Genomic DNA, 18,650 nt, shown 5'->3' on the forward strand with positions numbered 1-18,650 from the left:
TATATATATTTTAGCATTATTTTATAATTAAAATTTTAAAAATCTACACATAAAACTTAAATTAGTAGGTGTTTAAAGTTTTTTATAAGTATTAAATTGAAAATTTTGAGTAAAGTTAGTATTCTTATAAATTTATTAATAAATCGACTAATAAATCATTACAATGATAACACAAATGTGGTGATTTAATTGCTATCTCAAACAATAAATATAATTCCTACTTTGAGTCTTTTTAATCTTTTAATATTCAATGTATTTTAGTCTGTTTTTGAACAAAGTCTTCCATTGTTAAAATCACAATTTAATGATTTTTTTCAAAACATTCCTTATAACACTATCATTTACTTACAAAAATTGTATAAATTTAGTTTAATATTTTTCACTAAATTTCCAATAAGCTACTTCATCTATTAGTGATCAAAGTAAAAGGTTTTGATTATCTTGCATGTTAAAAATAAATCAAATTTGTAAAAATTTAGAATAAAAAAATATTTGAATAAAAAATATATTTGAATTTATATTTTAAAAAAATGTTAAAATGATCCATCAATTTGCTAAATCAATCCACCTTATTAGGGGAAATGAGGGAGAACAAGAGAGGTTGGAATGAGAGCCATGATTGTTATGATGGTTTCCAAAGATGATCAATTTTTTTAATAATAGATACAATAGGATGGATCTATTTAGTAAATAAGTGGATTGTTTTAATATATATATTTTTTTTTTATTATCTTTCTTTAATTATAAGTTTATAAAAAGACCTGCACCAGAGCAAAGAAAAGGAGGAGATTTAGAACTTGCATTGGGACAAAGAAAAAGGGATTTGGATTTGCAAATTAGACATAATGGATGTGCATATAGCAATTGGGGTATGCTTGTAGCTTGACCCTTTCTTAAATTATGTATTAATGGTGTATAATTTTTAGTTTTAAAAAACGGCCTATTTCATTAGCAATCCATAATTTTGAAAAATTAAATTTGCAAAATTAGGAATTAAAAATTAAAAATTAAATGAATTAAAACTTCAATTAATTTTTAAAATACTTAAACATACAATAGAACTGTAAAAATGGAAGGTAGAATCAACAAGAGTTTTATATTACATGCACATTACCCAATTGCATAGCCATGTACTAACACAATTACATTAGTAGTAAATTTGACCAAGCATTCTTTCCAAGTTAAAACATAAAACAAATTAATGCTGACTTTGAAACATGTGTTTTAATATATGTTGACAGAAAGTAATTACAGGATGCAACAAATTTTCTGTAATTTTTTTATAGAAAATTTTCGATTTAAAATAACAAATGTACATGTGTGTATACATGGCCATTGAATTACATTTAAAAAAACAAAAACGCCACACCCTGTACATTTGCAATCAATATTTTTCAAACAGATAAATATCTAACAATTTTGACTTAGTGAAATAAAAATTTCATTTTTCATTTTATTTGGTTTACAATCATGTCTTTAGGAAAAGTGTTTAATTGATGCAACATATATTTTTGTACATCTGTTGTTTTTCCATGATTATTAATTTTTCTATAGATTTTGAACGGCTCTAGTCTTGTATAGAGTAATCAATCTTTTTAGGCTTTCTCAATCTTAATTGCAAGCATTTTAATAGAGTGTTTTAAAGTATTAAATGTTTGTTCAAAACAATGTGTTGACTTGTGATAAAGGCTACAAGAACCTTGTTCTGTGCTTCAAGGGATATTGAGGTGCAGCTTAAATAAATATGTGACAATACCTTTTAGAGAACTTTAATAATATTTTTGGATATATAATGAATCACCTCAAAGACTACGGTATTACAATCAGGAACACATTATTTACAATAAGAAGTTGGATGAAATACACGGCAATTAAACTACAAGATATGTGGCCTTGGAAGTGCATGAAATTAGCCATCCAATGAAGAAAAATGAATCCAGTGCTCACTTACACATCCGATATCTGTTTTCAATTCCCACCGGAATAAAAAGGCAGTTTTTAGGGTTTGGGGGTGTTGGTTGGTGGGATCGTACCACATCCAGCGAGCGCTCGCACCGACGCGGACTTAGAAAACCTGCGTTTCATGCAGCAAAAGCTGAAATAGAGTGCCTTTGAAGATGAAGAAGGAGAAGTTGAAGGCATCCACCACGGCTGGGAATGTGTCCTACATCCAGCGTTTCCTCCATGCCCACGCCACAAGCACTGACACCGACATGGCTGCTTGTATTCAACTCCACCGGTTCTACGCCATCTGGTTGAAGAGGAGATCCCTTGCTGACGGGTCTAATCCCATTCCGCTTGGGATATTGTTTTAATCCTTCACAGCGCATCGCATCGCATTGCATCGCGGGAGAGACCCCGCCTCATCTCATCTAATCCCATGCCACTTGCCCCCCCACCCCACTTGAATTTTATATCCAGTTGTATTGATTCTAATTTCAAATGACCTTTCTGATTTTTTTGTAAGTGTTCTTCTATTTGTAGGTGTCACAGTGGTTTTAATGCCACAAAAATGAAATCTATTGGTGAGCAAGAATATTTCATCAAAGATTATGAACAACTAGGATTAGACATTGTTTGTTACTCACATCAATTGTATACACGATTTTTTTTTTCTTTTTTTTTCTTTTTTTTCTTTTTTTTTTCTTTTTCAAAAGTATTACCTATTTTTTGTAAGTTTTTGTAATTTTTTGTCTCATTTTTATTTTATCATTTAAAAATAATTATACTAATTTTTTTTGATGTTTGAATGATTTTTTTATTTCTACTATTTAAAATTATTATTATTATTATTTGATGTTTTAACTAAGGTCATAAATCAAGAAATATAAAAATTTAAGAAATTTAATTATAGGGTTTTTTTTTGGAGCTACAATATTTGAGCAATAGTGTAAATTATACCAATATGTTTCAAAAGGATGTTTTGCAAGATTGTATTATTTCACCACTTCTAAACCTTTTGGCAATACGTGTAATTGGATTTTCTTATAGAGTTTATTTGCATGTAATTTGGCTAATTGTAAGTTTTTATTGCAACTATGTTGTATGGTATTTTGTTAAGCAATATGGTTGTAAATTTCCATTATAAGATTGTCTTATGAAATTGCATTTGCAAGCAAGCAGTTTTGTTGTTTGTGATTTTAAATTGATGCCCTACTTTGTAGAGATGTGTCATGCAACTTAGATGATATTAAATTTATATTGTGAGGTTCTTTTATAATGCTACATCAAATAAATTGGTATATTACAAACTTTCATTGCATAATTTTCTTAAGAGACTACATTAAATATGTCAATTAATTTACAATTTTATATTATAAGATTGATTTGCAAGTAAGTACTTTGACTAGGTGTACATATATATTATAAAACAATCTTAAAAAATTGTCTTGTTAAATAAAATTCAACAAAAAACCACTTGTTATACACATATTTAGAAATTTATGCATTTTAAAAGTTGAATCCCAATTTATGTATATTGAATAATAAAAAATAATCAGAAAAAAATCAAATTGATATTAAAAAAGAAAACAAAGATGTCTAGTGCAATGCCAACTTTGCCACTCCTCTCAAATGGATTGCTAAAAACTTTGTTATTTATAATCCACATTTTGTAGATAATTATGATATAATCCTTGTTTGTTTGTTTTGTTTTATTTTTTTTTGACCTTTGATTTGATTTTTGATGCTTGTACTTTATTCATTGGATATTATACCATAACATTAAAAACTCATTATTTGTATGTATTGTCATCAATTTGTTTTGCAATGAATTTGTGAAGTTGATGGAAGTTATTGAAGAATTATTTTTGGAACCAAATTTATGTTTCTTGTGATTGAAGAACTTGCCACATATTAGAGATAACATTGATAATCATTGTTATATCATAATGCATCTTTTTTAATTATTGTATTTTAAAACAATTGCTTATATTCCATCAAATTTTCTTAATCAACCTATTACATATCAACTTAATCATTTAAATTTTTAAAATATTTTTTTATAATAATATTATATATTTCTATTTATATTTAAAATTTGATTATTTTAATCGAAATAAAAACTCAATTTTTTTTAATAGATTAAAGTTGAACAAAAATCAATAAATTTATTACAAAATTTAAAATATGAAGTATATCATTGAAAACATCAAAATTAGGTTATATAAATTTGTATATATATTAAACAAGTGATACCTTTTACTACAAATTCTTATTATAAAAATTATGAAAATATATTTAAAAACATTATTATCCATTTTTTTGTTTTTATTAAATTGATATATATATATATATATATATATATATATATATATTGTGTAACTTTGAAATAATAAAAACAATCTTGTCTTCAAATACAAACTTACTTCACAAATAGTAATATTAATCTAAACCTACCTCTAAATGTAAAAAAGCTTGCAACTGTTTTGAGATCTACACAGAAAAAAACATGTGCATGTTATTTATGAAATAATCTAAATAAATAAGTATGTTCATCAAATTAACTTTATTCCTTGCCATGGAACATTTTCAATAAAAATAAATACATTCCTACTAGTATCATCAATGGCATAGCTGATTCACTCTATGTTTCAGAAAGTTTTTTAGATGAAGGAATTAAATGCTTGTTGCAGATGATTACAAACAATACTACAATATTTACATCTTCAAATGATGACTTGAGATTTGAGTTACACAAATTCACCACTTTACAAAATGAACAAATTCCTTCTTACATCATTAATATGTCAAACCAAGATTCATAATATTTTATATTCATGTCCATTATAATTGGTTGTTATTGAAATTAGATAAATAAGAAAGTCAATTCCTTAAACTCAATATTGAATTAAAGTAGAGGAGACGTACTTTACAATAATCTGCTTCAACCTCCTCAATGGTTTTATTGTTTTCTTCCACATACGCATACTTTCGAGACACAGACTCGTCAATCACAATCAAGTGATTTGTGAGCACCAATAATTCCCTCTGGATGTATTCCTTCTCATCCTCCTCAAGTTGCATGGCTTTCTTGATCTCCTCTTTCTTTCTCCAAAGCTCCTCGATGCCCAGGTTAACTTGTGACAACGCAGTTAAAATTTCAGAGCAAGACCAGCACCCACAAATATTCATCATAACGTATTTATCTAATTCACTCGATCCAATCACTTTAATTTTTGCACTCCTGAATTAACTCAAACCAGATGCCTTTGACTCTCGCATTTTCTGAATTTGTTGTACTTGGATTTAACCTGCAAATCAACAACCTTCAAAAAATGAAGACACTGTTGATTAAGCCTTTCAAGTTTTCTGTCTCTGTGTATACATCAGCCCAAAGGTTGTACTAGGCAGCAAGGATCTCGTTGAATGTGTTTAGAGGCCATGACAAGGTAACTAGCAAGAGCTTTCCCTTTTTTTTCTTTCTTTTTTTTTTTTTTTTTCCGATAAAGAGCAAGTTAAACATCAAACAGGCAAGATCAACCACTTACGTTGAATGAGCTCACTGGTGTAGCCATTTAATGCTCCTGATCTACGCATTAACAATTTGTTGAGATCGTCTTTTTAATCATCGGTTCAGAGGCCAAATGCCAGCACCGAAGTTAGTTCCTACCCGTCTGAAAGACATTGAATCTCATACAGCATTTAGTGCGTCATACGTAGGAGCTCCAACAATCATCACACAGACAGACAAGCCGACGAAACTGTACATCATCCTAAAACATGCGAAAAACTTGTTGCACAGACTGTGAGTTAGCTTTCCATAATTGTGATCGCAATAGGATCTGCTAATCTGCAATAATTCTTATGCAACCACAACTGCATACACATGACATCCTTTTTCAAATCTTTTTTCCGGTCGGTGCCTATGCGGTTGTACGAAGCAGCAACCTTGACTCACGTGCGTTTCACCGTTCAATGCCCAGAAGTAAAGTTCATTCCAGGCCCAAGACATAAACTTGGTAATGAATTGTCGTGCTTATACCCTCGTAAATGTTTAGTTCCATTAATCATCTCACTGTTGCACCTTACGAAAGTATTTGTCAGAGACTCTAAGAGGTATTAACGCCCACCACTGAAACACATTTTGCGGAGCAACTTCATGTTCATACTCCGATACAATGCATTGTGTTCTTGGGTTTAAACAATGCCATCACAAAATGTTCATTTGTAACCCCGCGTACTATATTTCTTGCGAAGATGTTAGCAAATAGTGCAAGTCCGAAGCAAATCCATTCGTGATAGCTTACAACCAAACGCAGTTACCAATTTTCTATCGTCAGGTGTGCTATAGTAATATTCATATGTGTTAAAGCTCACATCACTTAAGTTCGCAGCGCAAGCAACGAATCACGCGTCAAAGGATGTTGAACATAAACAGATCCAATAAAATATTAATTCCCGATTTTGGCATATCACCTTAACTATGCAAACATCCAGAGATCGTGCTTCATCACATTCTCTAACTAATTGCAACAAAGCTATCCAGAAGCAAACGTATGACCCAACGAAGAAAGTGGAACATTTTCCCACAGAAACGGGAGTCGTCCCTAGCGCATCTGTATGTAATTACTCACAAACAGTACGCACTTGCATTACCTGCATGATTGGAGTCTCGGACGTGCATCCTGCTCACCACAATGGCTTCCAATAGCAATGATCGTCACAGTGCCGCATAAAAAAATCATCAGGACTCACAGCTTTATCGTGCTCTGGAGAAGATCCGATAACGATGACATGGATACGGTGAGAGCGTGGCGAAAGCGGGCTGGATCCGAGGTGGCGAGCGGGGATCACCGATTTCGTTTCAAGGGAGAGCGGTTACAACGAATTTAGGGCTTCAGTCAAAGTCTGCGAGTCGCCACTTCGATGCTCATTTCAGTTTTTCCTGGACTGTCGAAACAGAATCTGTGCATCAAGGTTTCAAGTGCGGGGTTTAAGAAGTTAAGCTCCGTGAGCAATCCACAAACTCCTCCACACAGGGGCCAAAAAATGCATCCCATTCTGTTCCACCATGCACAACTACTGCACTCCTTCGGCATTCGAAGGCTGAACATGGTTTTTCAAACAACATCGTAAAATAGAAGGTTGAGATCGCAAAACTTGCTTGAAACAAATGAAATCACAACTAGCTTTACAACAATGCACTGAATTCAGGGCTCTGCTACATCCATCGGTGATTTATGAACTCGACAGGTCGTTGATTTCCCCGAAGCAACGACGTCGGAGAAGATGGACAATTGTTTTGAATGAGGCCGAAACTTCTATCGAGGTGACGGCAACCAGATTGTCTTCAAATCCAGATGTCGTCACTATGAGGGGTGTTGGATCCAGATACCTGAGCCTCCGACGGGTAGATGTATAAAACGGATATTATTTAGAACTGGGTATATACCCCAAAAGTAACAACCTTAATACAGAATCAGGGTAAGCAAGGGTATCAGTAGGGTTGGATGCACACCTCAACAAGGAAGGTGCCGGATTAGGGTTAGGGGGCGAGAGCCGCAAGGGGGGGGGGGGTTGTTGATATTGGAAGTGAAGCGAAAAGGCTCTCCTTTCACCATCTCTCTCCACAGTGTGTGTATGTGTGTGACAGAAGGCGTCTCGTCTCGTCTCCAGCTGCAACACCACAATGGTGAAGTTTCTGAAGCCCAACAAGGTGGTCGTGCTCTTGCAGGGCCGCTACGCCGGTCGCAAGGCTGTCATTGTTAAGAACTTCGACGATGGCACCAAGGAGCGCCCCTACGGTCACGCTATCGTCTGTGGAATCGCCAAGTATCCCCGCAAGGTTTTTGGTCTAGCCCGTGTTTCCTTGGCGTCGTCGGGTTGCAGAAGTTTTTTGGATTTTGTTTTTGTTTTTGTTTTGTTGTAAGTCTATTTGCTTTTAGGGATTATGTTTAGGTTAGCTATTGGGCTTGGTTAATAGACGACATCGCTTGTCTTTTCAAATAACAGTCTTTTTCTAAAAAGGACGAGACGTTTATGTTTTCTCTCGCTGATTGATTGAGAGATGTGCTACTTGGAGGAGTTTTGGTCTCCCTGCGTCTGGGTTTATCTTTCATGCACAGAATGTGGGAAGCTACTCCAGAATGTTCTTAAACCCTTGTTGCGGCTCTTGCGAAGGCTTGCCAACCGCTCTTACCCATACATGTGGCTTCTCTAAGTATTTTCACTCGGGGAATGAAATCTAAAGCGGGACCCTTCATGATTTTTATTGCCACCCTCAAATTATGTATCCAATTGCTGTAAATTCTGGTATGGCGATTGGAGATGAATGCAGATTTGGGTATATGTTTCTCACTAATTCTATTCTACACTTGGCTCTAGGTAATCAAGAAGGCGTCGCAGAAGACCATTGCCAAGCGCTCCAGGCTGAAAGCTTTCACCAAAGTGGTGAACTACAACCACATCATGCCCACTAGGTACGCGTTCTTTCACTTCTCAATTTTTATTCACTGCGGCTTGTGTAAGGGCATTGCAAAACATATTTCGCGATAGTGTTTTTGAAGAATTGATACATAACACGCTGTATAATGCTCAACCACATAGTATCTCTATTGAATCACTAAAACATCAATTTTGGTTTTCTTAGAATGTTATTAAGATATATTGCCGGCTCATGCAGCATTTGAAATTTCGCTGACATCTAATCGTTTCAGTGTGATCCTGCACTATCTCGTAGAAGGTTTTCCGAAGTGTCTTTCTCCAATTGTCTTGCCACTTTGTATGTGGATTGTTTTACGATTTGTGTGTAACTGGGATTACGAATAGCAACAGAGCAGGAAGTTATTTCAGTCATGTTGTTTTTGATGTGTTTAGTCATGCTTGAAACAGTATACCCCTGTATCTCTTGTATCTATAGGACCTAGGAAATGATGGATTATGCGAAGTTGACGTTGTATTATATGACACGCCTAACAATGTTAGTGTGGCAGGTATTCCTTGGACGTGGACCTGAAGAACATTGTTACCGCCGACAAGTTGGAGTCTACCGCAAGCCGAGTAGAAGCCAGAAAGGTATTGCTTGTTCACTATTCCAAGTTCATACCGTATAAAGCAGTACCTTGTGCTCTTTAATTCGTTCGAAATACGATGATTATTCCAGCCGCATGTAGTGTCGAATTTCGGTTCACCAGTGTATGATAGTTCTGTCATTCGTTCAGGAATGGTCTTAGAAATATTGCAGAATGTAGAATGTTAAGAGATCAGGTCATCTTTTTTTATTAAAGGGCCGATGTTCATGTTGACAGGCGTCGAAGACAGTTTTGGAAGAGAGATTCAAGACTGGCAAGAACAGGTGGTTCTTCTCTAAGCTTAGGTTCTGATAATATTCACAGTTTTGGATAGATTTGGGATATGGATTGTAGTATCTCAGCATGTTCTTGAATCTCTCGTGGAAAGAATGGATGGTAGTGGTCATTCACAAATGGAAGCAATATGTTCTTGACTCACATTCCTTGAAATCATCTCTTGTGTTGTACTGGTCCTTCTTTGGTCGCAGTTATTACTCGATTGTAGTCTGTTCAGGTCTCTATCGCTTGTCGTGCCGATTCGTCATCACTTGGTGAAAGACCTCTGAATGTCGAATGTTTTATTGACTTGCATAAATGTCAGATATGAGTTTATTTTGCTGCTGTAGGAAATAAATGGGAATCGAATTAAGTGCTCGTCTTAAGAACGGAATTGTGTGGATATGTGCAAGTTGCGAGAACTGCAACGCTCTGTATGCTGGTTTTGAATGTATTAATTTTAGTAAAGGGCAGAGATTCTAAGGTAATAAGTGGATTGAGTGGAAGACTATGAGATGCACAGTAGTTGGCACTGTGATTGTCACAGTGAAAACTTCATTTGTGGAGGAAGCATGCAGATTCCCCTGCTCTCGTTCGCATTGAATCATGCTCCCGCAGTAGCTTTCTCTTCAATGAATCTGGGAAGGCGACTCGCCCTGTCACTATGAGAGCAAGAAATCCTCACCAGAATATCTTTGTATATACTCTCTATAATAAGTGTTTAAGCTCCTTCCTTCAAATAGTCCAAGGAATCATTGAGCATAAGTGCTTTACGTTCAATTTTAATGCCGGATATGGGTATTTACACTATCTGTCAAACTATTGTGCTACGATGCGTCGAGTCCTCGATTTCCTTACTCTCTAAGTGTTCACACTGTTCCAAGAATAAGAATCCATTACTGAATGTCTTGCGTACCTCAATACTGTTCAGTCACTCTTGTTTTTTTTATAGAGAGAACGTGCAACTTAAATCCGCAGCTAGGGCGGAGAAATAATTCTGATTAAAGCGCCATTTGGAAGCTACCATGGGCCCTGGCAACGTCCTTTTAAGATGGGGCGCCGAACGATACGGGCAGTTATTCCTCACTAGTGTCACGATTGAGCGAAAAATTGTAACACAAGCAACTCGGAAATTAATCAATATGAATACTGCATCATCGGCCCATTTAGCGGCTACATGTTACCTGGACATTGAGACTAGACTTCAAAGGGAATGTTGCATGCAGATGAGTTAAGGTGGCTTGACAAGAATGCTCATCCTAAGCCAACTTGATGAGGGAGCTGGACTTTTCTAGTCAGTCAATTACAATGCGGTTGCGGCTAATAAGTGGCGAATACAACCCAGCCTGGACATCTCTGTTGTCAAAGTGTGTTGCATACCAGGGATAGATGAAGCTTTGCAAATCGGTTGTGTCAGATCTCAGGGTGCAAGGAAAACTGCTCTTACAATATTCCGCAAATAACAGAACGCCTACCTTACGAGACGTAGGTTGGCCAGCCTTGCATGGGAAAGATGCCCATCTGGTTCCAAACTTGCGCGTAAGTTAAATCTGCACGTTCTTCACACTAATCTAAAGCTTCAACGCAATGCCATATACTGTGACAATGAAGCTAAGCGCAGTAAACAGTAGGACAGATGTTGCTAAGTCAATTCGCAACCACCGGCGAATTGCCTCTAAAAGAACTGTCGGGCTGCACGACCTCTATCTCTGTCATGTTTTTAAAACGTAGAGAGAAGCTCAATGTTTGACTTTAGTATGAAAACAGGGGCACAAGAACAAGAGGAGTCTTTCCCGGGACATTCAAAACCAGTCGACAAACCTTTTCGAGTTTGCAATTCAAAAACAATCAGGATGAATCACTTATTGCAGTTTTACTCCAAAAATGAGCTAAGAAACCATACTTGGCGGGCTGCTAATCATGCACTACATGGCGGATACCCGCGATTTTCTCAAAAATCATCAGTATAAACCCAAAGAAACCAAATACCATTTTCATAATCTTTGCATACATGGCTTTGATTGTTGTAATTGTGAAATTCCAGGCTGATACTGGCCAGTAATACGGGTGAAGCAATCGGAAAAAGAGACTGATAAGGTGCCTTGAGTGCCGTCCAACCTGCGCGATATGCAAAAATTGTTACCCTTCCTTAGTTGCTACTAAATAATATATATATGGTTCCTTTAAAAGTATGACGTTATTCATATCAGCTTTCAAATGAGAAACTGTAAGAAATTGGAAATCCGTCCTTACTGGAAAAAGAACGTCCAGGGTTTCCCACGCAGCATGTCGCACTGGTCGAGTTGGGTACATAGGTCCTCCAGGGGCTGTGAAGGAATATAAAGCAGTTTTTAATCGTGTACTTGTAGTTGCCCGCAACTCCACACCTTCAAAATCATGACATGTATTCACTATCAGGTGCTTTCATACAAGCAGTGAATCCAAGGGTAATGTGGTTTGAAAATGGAATCCTAACCTGGGATTCATCAGTTGATGCAAGAGAAGATCTAAAAGTACAATTACCACATTACCTTTCAAAGCTTTCATGTTCGTGAGATAATGAAGCAGCACAGGCTCCACCTTCACCTTTTGCAACTGAAAGTTTCGTAAAAAAAATGAAAAAAATAGAATGTCGAAGTATCAGAACGAAGTCTTGAGCAGCTATACATTATGAGTACGTAGTGTTATATCTTCTAAATGCCAGACATATCATCTGAAATCACTAGAAATTGATAGACAATAGTGACGTACCTGATCCGTCAGCTCCGTGACAAACATGTCTGCTGGTTCTAGAACAACATTGCCCGTCTTGGGGAAGTTCTTTAAATAGTATCGAAGTCTGTCGGCTGCAAACATCCTAAGACATTAATTAGCTTCCATCATCTACTACCTAAAGAAGTGGTTGCAAGTGATGTTCTACTGTACAATGGCTTCTCGAACAACTTCTGTAAGAACAAACAAAAATTCCACAAAACATTGCGTTGTAAACTTAACATATTTCTGCTTGAAAAAACAACCAATACCTGGTTCATAATATAACATATATCTAGAAAGCAACAAAAGAAGATCTTGTCGAGCCTGCCATTCAAAAGAAGAGGAAGAAGAAAAAAGTGCACTACATCAGAGGGAAATCTTTCCATAATCTCCTACTAAAAGCCACTGAAAATCAAATCTTGGGCACTTGAAGCAATCTAAATAAGTATTTAAGTCACTCAAGTCCAAGTTATGCTGTAGCAAGCCGAAGGGTTCAAAAGCTGCACCTGAATGGGAAAACTTGAGAGGCGACCATTGTCTAAGACAACCTCCTCAAACGTGTACTGCAATTAGACGATCGGTTAGAAAGTACAAATTGAACAGAATATTGTCTCATCACAACTTATACATGAAAGAGAAGTTCCTGAAGCACATCCAAGCATACCAAGTGCACAAAAAGAGCCCAAGGAAATAAAACCAGCCCTCTATTCAACATTCTGTAAAGAACCAGAACTCAATAACAGAGATTAAATTCAGTCGGACGTATAATACTTCCGCCAGAAAAAAGTAAAGAAAAAAAAAGACATTACATTAAACATAGAGTAAAATCGCCGCACGTTACTTTGCAAATCAATCCAAAAGATGTTGCTCGCGCCTTCGACAAATGCTGTCGAGTATCGCAAAGATCCCTCTGACTCTTGTCTTGGAATCTCAAACAACTGTCGGATCCACTAAATTTTTGTCATATGAGGATTCTTTTGTTGGAACTAGATCAATAACTGAAATTTTTTGTGGAAAAATACACTACTAAAGATCATCAAGCTTCGAAAAGAGCCAGTTATTTTGGTAACTAAACTGAAGCAAAGGTAGGAGCAGACCCCAAATTCATTCAAGTTTCGCAATCCAATTTAAATCGCCTTACCCAACGATGGAAGAGCAGCGCAAATATTTGAGAGACAAAGGATTGACTCCACAGTTGCAAGAACAAAGGAAGAATTTCCTTCCCATCCTCTGGGACTTGAGCATAGTGTTGTGCAAAAACTTCATAGAAGCATACACGTGGAAAAGTGCCGTTTGCCGTCATAAAACCACAGTTCTCAACGCCATCGGCAGCTTGTGGGGAGCCATAAAGTCTCTCTGCGAAAATGGACATTCCCATCATTGCTCGGTATAGTGATAAATGATTAAAATCCATGATTAGAGTTCACACTCAGATAAAACATACTCTGAAGCGAGAACATCGACAACGAAACGAATAAGCTGACTTTGATTAACACGGTGTGACGAATTCGCCCAATGGAGCCATGCAATGATGATTTCAACAAGATTATGACTTATCGTTCACGCAGAATTAGGATTAAAAAACACCAGCTGTAAGTCTCGAGACCAAGCCCTACTCTTACCTTGAGCACGAGCATCCACTTCCAAGGCAACATCTGTGAAGAGCTGCCGGAGTAATTCTCCTCTCTGAGCGGGAAAATCAAGTGCCTGTCATTGATGTACAGCCATAAAATCAAACCAGAGATGCATCAGCTTAAATTCGGATTCAATTATCAGCGTGTGTTTTAGGGGTAACATTGCTTGACTGGAATCTAAACCCTCCTGAAAATTAATGTGTTCCCAGCACCTTCTGTAACTTGCGCTGAACTTCTTGGGTCAGCTTCTTCCTAAACAACGAGGGAGCAAGTTCACGCCGCTGTACAGTGCGGCCTCCCATCCGCTCATCAACAAGATGACCTGTTCTCCCAACTGCTTCACATGTTACCATGAGCAAAAATTCAATGATCTCTCCACCACAATCGAAAGCTCCCCCTGAATTCTAACCACCCTACACTTCTTCTCCGATTCGACCAAAAGTCCAATACTCCAGCCGCCCTCTGATTTAGTGGTGCACAGAATACGCCTAGAAGCTAGACTGTTGGGTTCGCTGGCAACCCTTTAACAATGCGGCATAAGGTCGTTTTAGTTTTTTTTTTTTTTTTTTTTTTTCCTGGTGAAGGCTCTTTGCTGATAATCTGTTATGCAGAGTGCACGGATCCAGTTGTTGATTTCCATTTCACACATATCAAAATAAAGTCCACCTGGGATACAAGTGAAAGCGCATAAGGAGAGACAAGAACTTTGAGAACTAGGGTGTCATGCAAAAACATTCACTCGTAAGAGTTTGAACCGATTTGAAGTTAAATGCACCGAAGGAATCGCTCGTGTCTAGGACATTTATTAAACACAAACATACCCGTCCTGTCTTGAAATCGATTTCAAATATTTGAAGCACAGATTCAACCAGTGTAAGAGGTCTTTAAGAATAAACAGAATCGGAAAAGCCGTCAGTCTCATAAGTCCTGAAGGACGAATCGGATTGATTGAGGGGATATAGTTGTGTCCTTCTCGACCGCAACCTATGAACAGAAAACGAAATGATCCAGTACCACTAACGCAGAAACAGAATCGTGCCCTCTTGACCCAGAAAACGGGGAAAATCGAGGAAATACAAAAAACATCAAAACGAAACAAAACAAAATGTGATTGCCCCTCCGATTCCCCTCCAAGATTTCTACGTGTAATGAAATCCTTTATCACAGTCAAGATTCTAGAATGAAAATATACCTCAAGATGAGCTTCCACTCCACAATCGCTCGATAACGTATGAAAAACGTTAAATTCTTCCCAAACAGTGCATCTTCAAAACACGTCCTAGACAACCCAAATCACGAGAGGCTCTGCATTCGCTAATACAATTCACCGCTCTTTTATCTCCGCATTGCAAACAAACTAGAAACTACCGCCGCCCACCCAAAATCCACACAAAATCCAATCGCACTACCCGTCCACGTCAGACACCGACCGCCCCCTGAATGATAACCATCTCCAGGAATCTAGCGAGCTAATTCACCTCTTTGAAATAATCTAAGACCACCCCAACAAATCTAATCAACCAACCCCGATCTACACACTAAAACCATGAATCCGAGCCAAAGCAAGCTCCAATCAAGGCGTTAAAATAGTAGCCGCCTCTGACTCATCTCTGCAACGCAAGGATCCGACGCAGTACATGGCAGTGACAGAGAATAAAACACAATGAAACGGTAATGAGACCTGCCTTAGAAAATGTCAAACTCGCCTTTATCACCAGGCTAAATTAGGGCGGGGAAGTAGGTGATCCTAAGCATGACACAATAGTAGCAACAGTAAACTGGATTAGTTGTTGGCTACCACAGCACTCAATTCGGCCCCTGCTTAGCCCACGAACATGGCAGAGCAACTAAATATTACCCCGAATTCCACTAAATCTGTAATTTCTGCCGCTGCGACAAGTATGGCACAGGGAGCCGGTCAAGTTCAAGCACTTCGCTCTGGGATGAGGATAACTTTCTTATGAATTAGAAGTAGCACATTGATTAGCGAAGGCTATTCTTAGCCGTAGCGAGAGATCGGAAAAGTAAACTACATAGCTTACACTTAGGGCATTTCATTTCGCTTGGTAGCTACCTCATCAACGTATTTATTGTGCTGAAGGTGGGGTTACATTTTCTCCGTTGAGACACATGACGCGAAATTGTTGGCACAGTTGAAGAAGCCCAGGATAATCTTGGTGGAGAGTTAAAAATCACTTGTTGGGGTTTGCACTATGATCAGGAACCCAACAGAACAAGAAGATGGCCACCCACAAGCTTGTCGTGCAGTCATTGATAGAACTGCATGTTCAATACATTGCTATCTTGTCTAGTTACTTTTCCTTTATCTAGAATTCTTCTGAATTGAGCTTATTTTTTCCTTGTCGTCATTTTGTCTCTGCTGTTTTTTAGAACGAAATGAGATATAAACTTGCTCATTGTAGCGTGACCTGCGATTATCGACAGCTGGAGTGACGGTGGGGCCCAGAATTGACCAAGTCAGAAGTCATATCCTTGCTTTAGAATCGATGCAATGCTATTGACTCCCTTGGGCATTCTTGATCCTCAGCAGAAGTAAGGATGGTCGGTCGACCTCCTCTGCAGACACCTGTTCTTGTGCGGGAGTAACAACTCACATTGAAGGTAGACCTTGTAGATTGAATCTAGACCCAGCAGAAGGACTCTGCATTCGATTTGGGAGACGACGAAGTGAAGCGAAGTCCTTCCTCTCGGTCTGTGTGACAGTGTCCGGCTGAATGGTCAGGTTGAATGACTATCTTACCTTTCATGACTTTGATCATTACTGCAACTGGATCATTTGGACTTTTACTGTCGGTGTTATGAATCTTAAGCATTCATAAAATCCAAGAGAGTACTTGGAAAAGTCCTTTAAGGTCGCAATAGATTTTTGTCTGTTTCTATAAACCTTAATAAATTCCCCGACTACAGCAGCCATTTACGAATCTGGTGGGTGGTGGAATCACTATTTCACAAACCAGTTGTGACATCTTCCAACACGCAGAGTCTAAGCTGCCAGATAATCGACTTTGCACCGCACATCCTTCAGCTACGCACAGGCATTCAACACTGGTATATGTGTGCACGACCAACACCACAGCAGTTTATAATGCAACCCAAGCAACCTTGGTAACAACTTTGCCAGTGCCGGCAAAAGCATAGCTGCTAGAGACTAATCGATGAAAGCCATGAAGGGATGTGGACGAGAGCCTCACCAGAACTGTCAATAGCTGAAAGTCGTGCCGACCTTTGAGGGCTTTGCGAAGTACACCTGGAACGTCTTATCCTCTCAACGATTGAGAACTATGCCCACGGACAATTACAGATGAAATTCAACATTGGTTCAGTTTCTGCTGATTGACGCAGCTGACAGGTGAAATGAATGAAACATATCTACAACACAAAATGAGTAAACAAACAAACAAACAAACAGAAATAAATAGTGGCACCATCAGGAAAAGCCACGAGAGACACTACATGAAATCACAACAACAAAATGTAGCCATCATTGCCATCCCCATCCATCAGATTACATCACACTTCCCTCGGAACACAGCCAGAGAAAACTATGGAAAACAAACATCCCTAATTTCGCAAGCTTCAGAACCGTAGTCTCCAATATTCACTGAGCATACTCAGTCGTGAAAACATTTACACCTCGAATTGTGCAAACAGTTAGGTGCACATCTTCGATCGATCACAATAAATTATTCCTCCATCTTCCGTTTCCTTCGCTCATCTGCGCATCGAGTTCTATGAGAATTTCCAGATCATCTCAGCTGTAAGTGCATCTGAAGCCACCGCACGTGATGTGGCCCAGCGGAGCGGATTCTTTGTTTCGTTTCCATCGATTTCGCCGCTTCACGTTCGCTATGGCACTCCCACGAATGCTTCATCGCAGTGCTCCATCACTCGCACATGGTTTGAAATCGCACCGAAACCCTATGTTGTCTCGCACTCCCTTGTTGCCAGGACCGTTCATGACATCGACAATGCTACCATGCCGAGGTTTAGGGTTTCAGTTTTTTCATTTGTTTCGTGAGCATTAGGGGAGAAATAGGTTGGATAACTTTAAAGCCAAGATAAGCAATTACAGATTAGGTTAAGTTGAAGTATGATTGGTTGAGATTAATAATAATTGTTGAGATTAATAATAATTGTCATTTAGATGTGTACAGTGAACTATGATTGGTTGAGATTGAAAAGAGTTGTCACTTAGATATATACAGTGTATTGTAATGTAAACAGAATAATGAGAAGGAAATTAAGTTACAGAATGATTTAATAATTAGACTTCGTGGGCCTAAAAATGCTGGTGCATGCAAAAATCATTATTATTCTCATGTGAATGTTAGATAGAACAATGTAATTTGCATAATTAGAAATTGTTTTATTTAGCAAATTGGAATATGTATTTTAATTCTATTTGGAAATGAATAATTAAACATATTACAATTTTGAATTTTGATTGATGGTTGCACTTAAGATAATTTCAATTAACTTATTGTTTCAAATTAGTAATAATAAATAAGAAATAAAATATCAACTTACGTAGTTTTAACTCTTATTATTTTAAAAAAAGTAATTAAAATTTTGTTTGCATACAAAACTCTCTCTCTTTATATATATATATATATATATATATATATATTAGGTATTGTTATTATCACCCCAATTTTTGCAATTATCACTACAACCTACCATCTATAACATGTCACCATGGTTTTTGCTAATGCTACTACAAACTACCTTAAACTTGAGTTACACACTATAAAGTATTTATCTCAACTATTAATGTTATAACCAAAACATCATTTTAATTACTCTAGTCTTTATTAATTACTTTGTGATACTTAATTACTTTTCTTATTTTCAAAAGTTGGAGAATCAAAGGGCCATGCTTCTACTTATTCTTCTCTAATCCTACATATATACTTGACACCACCCTCTTTCTTCTCTTTCCATCACCTTATCCGTA

General features: G+C 37.3%; 3 protein-coding genes and 2 long non-coding RNA genes across 10 annotated transcripts; 3 read left to right on the forward strand and 2 right to left on the reverse strand.

The window, feature by feature from the left end:
* Positions 1-724: 724 nt before the first annotated feature.
* On the forward strand, positions 725-2,051 carry LOC141044870 (uncharacterized). The gene is made up of 2 exons (XR_012216610.2): positions 725-869; positions 1,242-2,051. It is a non-coding gene; the product is annotated as an uncharacterized LOC141044870 (long non-coding RNA).
* A 1,432-nt stretch (positions 2,052-3,483) lies between these two features.
* Positions 3,484-7,339, reverse strand: LOC112276698 (microtubule nucleation factor SSNA1). Of its 6 annotated transcripts, XM_073530800.2 has the most exons (6): positions 6,598-7,332; positions 5,490-5,615; positions 5,202-5,252; positions 4,870-5,078; positions 4,399-4,434; positions 3,484-3,957 (listed from the first exon to the last, which is right to left on the reverse strand). In XM_073530800.2, the coding sequence occupies exons 3-6, from the start codon at positions 5,221-5,223 to the stop codon at positions 3,949-3,951; spliced, it is 276 nt and encodes a 91-aa protein (XP_073386901.1). In that variant the 5' UTR covers positions 5,224-5,252; positions 5,490-5,615; positions 6,598-7,332; the 3' UTR covers positions 3,484-3,948. The 6 variants fall into 6 exon arrangements, with proteins under 6 accessions (XP_073386901.1, XP_073386899.1, XP_024364036.2 ...); XM_073530798.2 differs by lacking the exon at positions 5,202-5,252 and having other exon boundaries at positions 6,697-7,337; XM_024508268.3 differs by lacking the exon at positions 5,202-5,252 and having other exon boundaries at positions 6,598-7,331.
* A 226-nt stretch (positions 7,340-7,565) lies between these two features.
* Positions 7,566-9,449, forward strand: LOC112276697 (large ribosomal subunit protein eL27). The gene is made up of 4 exons (XM_024508267.3): positions 7,566-7,786; positions 8,326-8,420; positions 8,934-9,015; positions 9,249-9,449. Exons 1-4 carry the CDS (start codon positions 7,631-7,633, stop codon positions 9,321-9,323), a joined length of 408 nt encoding a protein of 135 aa, XP_024364035.1. The 5' UTR covers positions 7,566-7,630; the 3' UTR covers positions 9,324-9,449.
* Positions 9,450-9,601: 152 nt separating this feature from the next.
* LOC149986452 (uncharacterized) lies at positions 9,602-11,614 on the forward strand. The gene is made up of 2 exons (XR_016500531.1): positions 9,602-10,826; positions 11,055-11,614. It is a non-coding gene; the product is annotated as an uncharacterized LOC149986452 (long non-coding RNA).
* LOC112276695 (uncharacterized) lies at positions 11,136-16,955 on the reverse strand. The gene is made up of 11 exons (XM_090246991.1): positions 16,888-16,955; positions 13,888-14,009; positions 13,664-13,748; positions 13,183-13,397; positions 12,851-12,979; positions 12,548-12,604; positions 12,311-12,365; positions 12,039-12,133; positions 11,819-11,882; positions 11,541-11,674; positions 11,136-11,405 (listed from the first exon to the last, which is right to left on the reverse strand). Exons 2-11 carry the CDS (start codon positions 13,975-13,977, stop codon positions 11,202-11,204), a joined length of 1,128 nt encoding a protein of 375 aa, XP_090103117.1. The 5' UTR covers positions 13,978-14,009; positions 16,888-16,955; the 3' UTR covers positions 11,136-11,201.
* Positions 16,956-18,650: the final 1,695 nt, after the last annotated feature.

This window comes from Physcomitrium patens, chromosome 24, assembly GCF_059467195.1.
Source record: "Physcomitrium patens ecotype Gransden chromosome 24, ASM5946719v1, whole genome shotgun sequence".
NCBI classification, from domain to species: domain Eukaryota; kingdom Viridiplantae; phylum Streptophyta; class Bryopsida; order Funariales; family Funariaceae; genus Physcomitrium; species Physcomitrium patens.

What these genes read in the sequence shown, in the direction of transcription:
- LOC112276695 (XM_090246991.1), bottom strand. Translation starts at nt 13,977, where the DNA reads ATGGGAGGCCGCACTGTACAGCGGCGTGAACTTGCTCCCTCGTTGTTT. An exon ending in CGCTGCTCTTCCATCGTTGG is followed by an intron (nt 12,980 to 13,182) that starts GTAAGGCGATTT and finishes TGGATCCGACAG; the next exon opens with TTGTTTGAGATTCCAAGACA. An exon ending in CCCTGGACGTTCTTTTTCCA is followed by an intron (nt 11,406 to 11,540) that starts GTAAGGACGGAT and finishes CATATCGCGCAG; the next exon opens with GTTGGACGGCACTCAAGGCA.
- LOC112276697 (XM_024508267.3), top strand. Translation starts at nt 7,631, where the DNA reads ATGGTGAAGTTTCTGAAGCCCAACAAGGTGGTCGTGCTCTTGCAGGGC. An exon ending in AACCACATCATGCCCACTAG is followed by an intron (nt 8,421 to 8,933) that starts GTACGCGTTCTT and finishes TTAGTGTGGCAG; the next exon opens with GTATTCCTTGGACGTGGACC. An exon ending in GCCGAGTAGAAGCCAGAAAG is followed by an intron (nt 9,016 to 9,248) that starts GTATTGCTTGTT and finishes TCATGTTGACAG; the next exon opens with GCGTCGAAGACAGTTTTGGA.
- LOC112276698 (XM_073530797.2), bottom strand. Translation starts at nt 5,136, where the DNA reads ATGATGAATATTTGTGGGTGCTGGTCTTGCTCTGAAATTTTAACTGCG. An exon ending in TTGAAGCAGATTATTGTAAA is followed by an intron (nt 4,435 to 4,869) that starts GTACGTCTCCTC and finishes TTTTCTGTGTAG; the next exon opens with ATCTCAAAACAGTTGCAAGC.